Consider the following 10915-nt stretch of genomic DNA (forward strand, 5'->3'; position numbering starts at 1 on the left):
ATATATATATATATATATATATATATATATACTAGCGGGTTATTAGGTTGAAATATTCTAGATGACAATGTTATACATAAATATAGATGCCACTATACGTCACGTTATCTAACCTATATAAAAGCCCATATGTCACATCACGTCACGCTTTTAACTTTAAACTTAATTCGTTTCTGAATCAAGGTATTTTCTGTTATATCACAAACGTTTTTAATAAAAACAAACCTCTTTAATCAACGAAGACTCTACATTAAGAAATCAACAAAAAAGCTTTCCAGTTTTGTAGTTTATACATTTCATTTTATAATTTCAGTACATAGACTAACAACAATATTAGGTAGCACGCACGTGTATAAGTAATAATATACAGGTGCACACCCTCAGTGTACACTTAATATGGGTGCGAAATTTTAGGTTTCTGGGCTCTTTCCTCTTGGAAATATGACGGTCACATATTATTTTTTATGTGGTTTTTCGTTGCTTTGTCTCATAAAAAGATGTGCATGCGTGCGCGCACGTGGATAAGTAATAATTCTCAGGTGAACACCCTCAGGGTTCACGTAGTATGGGTGCAAAATTTCAGGTTTCTGGTTTCTTTCCTCTTGGAGTTATGGCGGTCACACGCACGGACACACAGACAAACCCTTATATTATTATAGATGCAGGGGTGAAATTCTCAAAATAAAGTAGAGATACTCAGCTGGTTGAAGTAGACCTGTTTATGAAAAAGAAAAAATCTACGTGTGAACATAAAAAAAATCGGCAAAGCAGCTCAAATAAGTTCTGGTACTAGTACCGCCTTAAAAAATAAGTTCCGGTACTTAGTACCGACGAGTACTGGCAGAATTTCACTCCCGTATACATATATATACATATATACATTGTATATATTTTTCGTGTATTTTTGTTGTTGTTATTGTTTATTACCATGTCAGGCAGATACCTTTTTATATTTCGTTTTATTTCAGCTATTTTCACCCATATTGAATATACTTGTCATAATTTGCCCATACTTTCTTCTATAACATCTGAACTAATGTTATGGAATTCAAACACAGTCATCACAAGTTGAAAGCTGAGTTTCTCTGTTTTTGAAAGGTAGTTTTGTTTACGTATAAGCAATAATGTTTTGGCAGTTCTTTAGTTGTATCAGGACTTTTTAGATATAATAAATCAGTTTTAATGTTTTTTGTTAATCTGTATTCGACATTCACCTAAAGTAATCTAGTAACTTAATACAGAACTAATCAGAACATTGCAGCATTTTCAAAATTAACGATCTTTCTAAAAACAAAGTTAGTTCACCCATCAAAAAGAAACAATCAACTGCTTCTTAGCACTTAAATAAACAAATTATTATTATCCGCAAGAGTGAAATTTTTTTTAATTAATCGTGAAAGAAAGCAAATCTCATTTTCCAGTTAACCATATTGTCATTACAATCATGAGGTTGATGCAGCAGTATTCATGTACAGTATTATTTAGAAACGCATGTAAAATTTTTTAGAACAATCAGTAAATTATGCAGCATCTGCCGTATCTGTGTGCGGAACTAAACTGTGATGGGACTGACATCTTTCTTTTTATTTGGTACATTAACCTGTATATACCGTTTACCTAATATTCCACAGTGTGACTATTTTCTATTGAATCTGTATCTGAACCCAGATTAATATATATATATTCTTTTCACTCGTTTCTTGAGATTCGTACACACCTTCTAGAAAGTATTAGATACACAAGGTCTAAAATATGAAAAATATCTAAAAGTATCATGTTATCCGTTTTTCTACCTGGTAATGATCTTTCACAAATGACTGTGAATAGGAAATTTGAATGTGTGCAAGTTTGTTCTTTCAGTTGTCAATGCAAAGCATAACATTTCATCACTGGTAATGTATGATATACTGCCCTACCAAAATTATCTGGACAATCTTTTAGCACTACTCTACGTGTTCTGCAGAAGAATATAATTAGAATAAACTCAGAGATACACCAGATAAGTAAAACTGTTGGTTCGATATGTGTGCAGTAGGCTAAAATGGTGTGCATTACGTGAATTTAATAGTGCTGAGCTATAGAAAAGTTTTATGCATTCATCTGTATTTCGACTTGCGCAATGTACTGAGCATGAAAGCATTCAGTGGTACCAGAAACTCTACAGAAAAAACACCCATAAAGCTTAAGTGTTTCTCGGAGTACTCCTGTTTTCCACCCACATCCAGTTCTTGGGAATTGCGTCAACTTATTTCTGCCTCGTCTCCAGATTGGATCGTATGATCTCCTTGCTTTCTTTTTATGTGTTTGTATGTTTGTAGGTTGTTGTTGTTGCTTCTAAATGAAGTATTCCACGTACAACTTCCACACCACCAGTGAGTTGAAGGGGAATTCTTCAATTTCCGAGCACCACAGGTTTTCAAATCTAAACACCTACCGCGATGTTGATTATGATAATATGGTGTTAAATTTGTGAAGAAGTGATGGATGCCATATTTTCAATAAGTTCATGGTAACTTTATTTCATTCAGTGTAACTTATTATTAACAGCACCATTTCTGTGTTTGCTAATTTTGTAGTGTGTTTTAAGTCACTTCACCCAATATGGAAGTTTAGTATTTTCAGGTGAATTAAAAATACTTTGGAGCTATATCGGATAAGTCCACTAAGCAGCAGGTTCGTTCAAGATATAGAATTACGAAACAGTACTGAACTTGTACATGCGAAGTTTAAACTAAAGGATAACCAGACTGGACACAATGTGTAAAACACAATGAAAACGATATTTTATTAAACAGGTAAACACACAATATGTGTTCTTGCTTAATTTTTCACTTAGTTTTCTCTCATTGATTACATGATGAAAGTCAGGTCAAGACTAAGTGAATATTAGAATCAGAACTAACTAAATGCAAGGGTTATACTCTCAAAGAACCTCGCATTTAACCAACGGAACGTTCGACACCTACCACGTGACTGGTCATTCTCATTCCATATAATGGGGCTACAACCTCTAGATTTTACCTGTACAACCAAAGAAGGGCACTGCTATTGACTTCCTGAAAAGAAGATCGCTCTAAGCAATGTTCTCCACGAGTGGTATCAGGTATCACCAAATTTGAAAATAACAAAGGAACAAAAGTAACTTGAAATAACATTAACTTAACTGTTGTTGTTTTTTGTCTACGTGTTATGTAAAAATCTGTACATATTCAGAACAAAGAATAAATTCAGAATGAATACTAATACTACAGAAACAAAGAAACATATTTCTATATCACAGACTTTACGGTTAATTATGAGTCTTGAAGCAGGCAGGCGAATAATTCGACCATTATGTTGGGCCAAATCGGAAGTATTGTAATGAGTGTGCATTCTGCGCATTGAAACCATCAGCAGAGATTAATTTGAAAGCTTATTAAGACCACAAATAAGCTTTAGAAACAACATATTACACCAGAAATTTGGTGAAACCTAATACGTTTTATAGAATATTAGCAATCACTGCATCCCCTGTGACTGGATATTTCCGGGATGGTAGACTTACCTTATCTTAGTAGATATAAGTACATAGTATATAAGTCTTAGGTTCCAATTAAAATATATGTACTTAGAGCGAAACTAAAAATCCATATAGAAGTTGTTTCTCACAATATTCACTTGCAAACTGGGTAGAGTGTATGGATATTGTTTCTCCTTCGATTCTATATGACAAATTTGATTATTCAGTACTGAGAGGGTGGGGAGAGTTTTGAACCTTAGACCACACAGTTTTCAAGATTAAAAAAAAAAGAGAGATAGTTTTTGTTGTTGTTTTTATTTTTAGGGGAAAGGTTAGCAAAAGAAAAGTCAGTACTGTGAAAGAAATATGAAAAATTCATAAGTTAATATTTTGTGCGTGTGTATTTGTAAAGAAAAAACACAGAATACTGTCTGTGCACTTAGAAAATGAAGTATATATATCCCCCCTCCCATCTAGGTGCGACCTGAGATTTTAAAACCTGTGCTATATAAACTTGCTTACCAAATGGGGTGAGATGTCTATTTAGCAACTAATAAAACACGTTTTCGTTCCTGCAGTGTTTGCGGATTAACACGACTCCCGCCTGTTGAAGCTGGCTGTAACTAGTTGTCAACTAAATTTGAAGTAAAGCTCGACGGAATGTCTAAATATGATATATGTTAGTATACAGAACTCACTTCCAGAATTTCAAAAATTTTGCTTACCTTTGTGACTGTATACACGTGGGGAAATATCATTATATTCAATATTAATTATTTCCTATATAATTTAGAGACTTGCCAATCTTTTTTTTAGTTATTTGTGAGTGTCAAAATGTTTTCTAAATAACCGAACTGGAACGAGGGGATGGCAGTGGCATAAGTATGCCCCCGCAGCCCCCGCAACTGCGAGGAACCGAGCCAAAAGTGGACCCAAATCAACCAGAATCCTAATTTCAATTATAGGAAAATAAATGCAAGAGTCTCAATTACTTTATATGAGGGAGGACCTACCTTTTGTATCTCAATTACTTTATATGGGAGAGGACCTAGTTACGTCACTGGGGAGAGGGTATAACAATATTGAACTTTCTTTAATTCTTCGTAAATGCTTGTTTAAGCTTCTTGTCATCTGACTTTATTTATTCTATATTTAAGTAGTTCTATATTTAAGATTTCGTCTTTTTTCCCCTCATACGTAACCAATCACTTATGTTGATATGTGACTATTGCCTGTAGTTAAAGAATCTAACCTAAGCCAGACATCATTAAACATTCATATTATACCAAAAACTTTAGGTGTGCTTGGTTTCGTTATCTCTTATTACATAATTGAAGAACCTTATAAATTATTTATAGTTTACGGGTAGAAATGTGACAGCATTAATAAGTGAGCTTCAGTTTTCGTGTTATTTATTTTCAGTTCTTTACTTTGCGATAATACTTAATTCATTTGTCAATGAGAAGTAATTTAAGCGCATTTATAAATTAAAAGTAATAGTGTTACTAAACGTGGATAAGAATTATACATAAAAGTCTCAGACTGGACCCGTCAAAGCTACATATGTGAATAATTCTGAACGACAAGTTTAAGAACATATTTAGAACATATTAAGAACTACGTGTAACTATAGATTTTCAACGATTAGTTTTAAAACTACTATATTATTTTAACGACCTATTTGTGAGGTTGTGATTAGGAGTTTTAACGAACAGCTTGGAAACGATATTTTATTACGAGTCTATTGCTGTATGAAAAGTGTATGTACATATTTAGTGTGTTTAACGGCAAGTTTGAAAATTCATTGAAAACTCGTGTGTGAATACAAACTTCAAAGTAACAACCAATTTCTTAACTATGTGTATATAAAATTCAATAAAACGTTCTTAAGAATTTTATTCAGAATTTTTAGGAAAGTTAATTGATATCCGTGAGCTTAGGTGTTGATCAGTTTGAAAATTATTTATAATTTTTTCCTTTGTTTGTTTAAGCGCAAGACCATATAATGGTATATATATATATATGCATTCTGTCCAACGCGTGAAATCGAACCCCGGATTTTAGTGTTGTAAGTCCATAAACTTACTGCTGACTCATTGGGGAACATATATTTATAAATAGAATACTTAATCGCCACTTACTCATTTAGTCTAAACTAGAAACGTGAGTAACAGCTTATATATACTCTCTACTATCTGGTTTGTTGTGCGAAACAATTTTGCTTCGAAATTTTAATGTCCTTAAGTAATAGACATTTTTGTTAAGCAATCTTTACTTCTATTTTACTTATCTTAGAATCTTTACTTTAACTTCGAAATGCACTTCATTGTTTTCATTCTATTTTTCAAGCTGTAAAAAATTTACATTTGATTCGCTTTTCATGTCGTGGAAATGTTTTTGTGTTAGATGTCGCTTTGATATAACAACATGTCTTATGACTATCGTCAAGGTATTATTGATTATCTGTTAAACTTCATAAATACATTCTGATGTGCTGAAACTGCTACTGAACGGAAGTGTGGATAATGTGACATAACTATATTATTATAATGCTGTGATTATTTATAATGACAAAAAAACTAAATTTTATGAGTTCAAAGTATATTCAATAATTAATTGTTTATAATCTCGATCTTATGGATGATAGACTATAGTACAATATGTACAAAAGTGAAAAGGTTTTTCATTCAAATTTCAAAGCAAAGTAAAAATATTGAATGAAATAGCTTGTCATAAACTTTTTAAACTGATACCTTTATCGACTTTATCGGAATAATTGCCCCCCCCCCCAGTGGCACAGCGGATTTCCTTACCCGTGGTGGGCAGAGCACACATAGCTCATAGTGTAGCTTATTGCTTAATTACAAACAAGCAAATCGGAATAATTTTTGTGAGCAAGTAAATTAAGAATCGCTAACTACTTGAGTTACTTAATCTCCAGTTTGATGTCTCCCACATCTAAAGACATATACTTGAGCTCCTTTAAACAGCCTTTTCTATCGTCAAGTTTTCCATTAGCTCAGCTTTAAATTGGAGAGCTTTATAACGCTCTATTGCAGTGTAACAAACACAGTGCAGATGGTCCACTGTACAGCTTTGCGCTAAAACACGTTTTTGTGTCATCAAATCGAGCTGATGTGTCACAAATATATAGTTTTCAGTGAATCATGGTATGTGATTTGTAATATAATTTGAGATACTGTAATGATTAGTATGAGTTAGATTGTCATTAATAATCTGAATCAAATGATCTTTTCTGATCAACTATGTTAACGAATTTATCTCCTTGCATTTTTTGTATCAGAAAAATAAATGCTTCCTCTAAAATCGTTTATTGAAAACTGATTTGAGATAAATCTTAGTTTATTAATTTTTCACTCTCCGTAAAAGCATCCTGGATTGGTTCTAGACGCCAACCAATGAAAACTCACCATCAGTCTAGCTTGGCGCCGTTAAATAGTCGTTGTAGGGAACGTTCGTCCTAGTTATACCAAAGACGTTCTTCGTGTTGGGGTTTGAGTTATGCTTGTTTTTATTTTTGTTTGTTTGTTTCTTTCCCGCCTTTTAAGCCTTAATTCTTTTCTGTGAAAATATACAGTATGAATGTCTATCCAAATTAGATATCTATTTGATTAATGATTAGGCTGTTCAGAATTTTTACGCCAACAAACCTGTTGTAAAATTGTGTAATTGTCTGCAATTGGATCAAGAAAGCTGTGATCTGGAGAAACAGCCGAGTTTAGTAATACTGAATAAGAGACAACACTACTGAATAATAGTTTCTCCAGGTTATTGAAACATAGAGACGTTTGTGGAAATCAAGTTTGTCTGATTATCTTCGGTACCTTGAAAGGACGAATTTTGTCTATCATTAAAGTTTTATCTCGCTTTACAGTTTTTTATAACTCTTTTTCATTGTACCAGTATACAAGAGTGAGGATTTCTAGTAAACATCAATTTGTTATCACGCTTTTCGTTCATAATTTAAATTCCTAGCAGCAACTCAACCACACTTCTTGACAACAGGACTTGCTCCTTGTGATTTCTGCTCTATCTTGAAAGGGAAGATAAGGAGTAGCCAAAGTGTGAATGTAACCAATTTCACGCAGCTATTTGTAAGGCTAGAAAACACGTAATATCATGAGTACGATATTCCGGGTCAGTGTAGTGGATAAGAGTCAGCAAAAAGAATCTAAAAGCATTGATTCCTCTTCCCCAGCTCCACTGGATCTCAAAGTTTCAGAAAGTTCGCTCTACTGCTTTATCAAGAACTTCATCGGGTAAGAACGTACATGCACCTTATTTTCTTGTTTACATACACATAGAAAACAAGTATTTATAGGAACCATAATATATGGTAGACATTTTTTTCAGAATTAAATATTAGAGTGATCCTTGGAAGCAATTTTAGGATTGTTAGTTTGGCTGAGATATTGATATAAAAAGGATTGTATCCTAAGAGCCTTGAAACACCACCATCACTCTCACTGAAAACAAAAAAGGGATGATGATATGATTTCAATGGCTACAGGTAATCTATAACGTATCATCTGTCATTAAACGATAACAAAAAGCATGTTATAAAACACAACACGTTTTTATGGTAGCATGCTACAAAATTACGTTTTAACACAGAAAGTATATAGGAAAGACGACGTGATTGGATTTGGAATGAGCCTCTTTGGAGTATGAAATTGGTACTTCCATGAAACATAAGAAGACGTTAGTTTATGGTACGTGACATCTCAGTGCTCCACGGAGGACTTCGTTTCCTAATCTCCGAAGATGCTAAACGATTGTAGAAATAGCAAAGCATGGTGTTGAATATGCAACTCTAAGTATCATCTACATTAGGTAATACGTTGTGTTGTTTCACTTATAAACGATTTAGCATTCATAACGTGGACTGGTGCTGTTTCCAGCAGTTCTTAAATCCAAGACACATCACTATTACTTCCAACACCACATGTGCAGAGCAACTTGCACGAAGTTCACGTCTGTTTTCGATAGGTATCTTGTATTACCTAAGCAACATCAGCGGTATTTTGTCTGTCAGTTCTGTGTCGAACCGACATAATGAAATATGATGACGTATATCAGTCTGTTACTATGTTATCTTATATATGTTATCAGATTTGTTAATAAGTATATATCTTGTCTATAACTGTTAAAGAAAAACAATTTTACGTTTGTGGTTGCGATCGCGAGAATTGCGATGAGGTGTATAAATATAACGTACCATAAACAACCCATCTGTCATTATGTGTGTGCTAAATTTAATCTGATAAATTTTGCCATCCTTTCATATCGTAGTTGATAAAATGTGGGTAGTCATGTTGATAACACAAGTAAACGAGTATGACTGGTGTAAATAGGCTTGGGACAGAAATCTGTATTAATTTTTCTTATAGTACTTCGGAACACTGAGAAAAAAAGATATCTATTTCGACCGTTACGCTCGTAATAAAGTATTAGTAATAGTGAGGATTATAAGTTTTGTAATGCTTGCGAGTGCAGGTGTGGACAGTCAGTAATCTGTTTTCAAATTTGGTTAGTAATGTGTGTGACAAAAAATTCTAGTAAGTGTGTAGTCGATTGCTTCAAAAATTTGAAATTTAAGCCTCAGTTAATTCTTTTAAAAATAAAATACAATAAAATAAAAAAGTAAGTTGTAGCTTAGAATACTTTTCATAGAGGTAACTAACCATACGTCACAGTTATTTAGCTGCAACTAAAATGCATGCGCTGTAATAACAACCACTACGCCTTGTATTTGAACTAGAATACACTGACATATATAACGGTTCATATATCGTATTACTCACTTGTAATTATAATGAATTAGGTGTTTTATTACTTAGTAGTAACAAGACATTAATAGGAAAACAGTCTGTACGTCTTGTTGATCTGCTGTCGTTAAAAATATTCAGTAAAACTGAGGGTACGCCTCACTGTTGTATTATATCTTTAACACATTAAATAATGTTCAATCATCTTTCTTGTTGTTTGACAACAATTTAATAAACCAGATGTCTAATACTCATTATGGCTGCAGTGTAACTAGAAATGTTACCTACAATTTATCATATACTCTGTTGTTACCAGAATACTTTGTCTTGTGGTAATGACACTTAACACTTCTTAAAGACGAGCCATAACAAAAATGCTTTTGTTTGTTTGTCTTTTTGGGAGAGGGACTTGTTAATTTTCCCATAATCTTTTAATAAATAACTTTAGCATTTTACGCAACAGTTCCGTTGCAATACTCGTTAATGTGGTTCAAATTATAACAAAGTTGTGACAAGGTGTGACTGTTTTGTACTAAAGAAATTTCTAGTTTAGTCCTTGTGTCTCTCACATATTTGGAATCTTCATACACAAGAATAGGAATTATGATCGGTTACAAAGACAGGGGCGTGTTCAAGAAAGATCTAGAGAATAGATGGTATTATTCCTATTATAATTGTTGGCTATAATATTCAAAAGGAACATTATTGGCTGATAATTATATAAAAGGGTATAGACATTACTTTTAAACATAGAAATTTGTAATCCGTTTGTCCAGGTAGAGGTTCTTTTAGAACCCGGGATTCTATCTTGTGTTTTACTGAAGAATCCTGAAAACTGCAATGTTGCCCATACCATTGAATAGGATCTGGCGTAATTTCAAAAAGCAAGTTGGCGACATCACCGTAACCAGAGCCAATATTATACCGAGGTCAAATTTGGGTGTTAATTGTTTGGCTTTATTCAAGAATTCGAAAACAAACAAACAATCTTAGTTTGTTTATTTGCGATTTTCAATTATGTACATGGCCTAAATTAGATATGCAGAACCTTATAAACCCAACTTGTTTTTATTTACAGATTTGGAAAGAAAATAGTCTAAACAATTCGTAATTCCCGAGGATATATCCAAGTGTTGAAACAATGCATTCTAACTATTAGTCATTGTTAGTAAGCTTAATTGTTAGTTCGTAACTAATATAACTAGATATGATTTACTAAATAGCTCTTCTTCTAATTCAGGAAAATCCTGAGAAGGACTGTTTCTGTATTGGTAGTGGTAGAGGTTATATCCTGGGTCTTCTTGACAGAAAGTATCGCGTGTCATACGTTCGACAGGGATTTTCGCCGTTGAACTTGAATCATCTAACTATCTGAATGTTTTCAAAAAGTGTATCCAAGTTTTGTTGACTTATATACAAGTTTGACTACGTGTGTTATCAATTAGGTAAATGGAAAAGTTTTCCTTTATCTTTCATATTCTCGTTTATGGTTCATTTCCTATTATTCTATTATTATTCCAATATAACGTACGGTCTTTTCTAGAATGATGGGCTATTGCAGAAATATCAGTGTTAATAATGCTTGGTGACGGCTTGAATGGGTAATTAAGGAAAATATTAATATAAG

General features: G+C 33.1%; 1 protein-coding gene across 2 annotated transcripts in view; it reads left to right on the plus strand.

The window, feature by feature from the left end:
* The window catches only part of LOC106469787 (protein bunched, class 1/class 3/D/E isoforms-like), a 47166-nt gene that overhangs the window by 14186 nt on the left and 22065 nt on the right, over nucleotides 1–10915 (plus strand). Inside the window, exon 1 of one of the 2 annotated variants that reach the window (XM_013930297.2) lies at nucleotides 7116–7779. The exons of the other annotated variant lie outside the window; for it this stretch is intronic. Within the exon in view, the coding sequence (XP_013785751.1) occupies nucleotides 7640–7779 (140 nt within the window). The 5' untranslated portion in view covers nucleotides 7116–7639. Of the gene's footprint in view, nucleotides 1–7115; nucleotides 7780–10915 lie in introns of those variants that run through there. 2 annotated transcript variants of the gene reach the window in all.

The sequence above is a fragment of the Limulus polyphemus genome, unplaced genomic scaffold (genome assembly GCF_000517525.1).
Source record: "Limulus polyphemus unplaced genomic scaffold, Limulus_polyphemus-2.1.2 Scaffold3657, whole genome shotgun sequence".
In the NCBI taxonomy this organism is placed as follows: domain Eukaryota; kingdom Metazoa; phylum Arthropoda; class Merostomata; order Xiphosura; family Limulidae; genus Limulus; species Limulus polyphemus.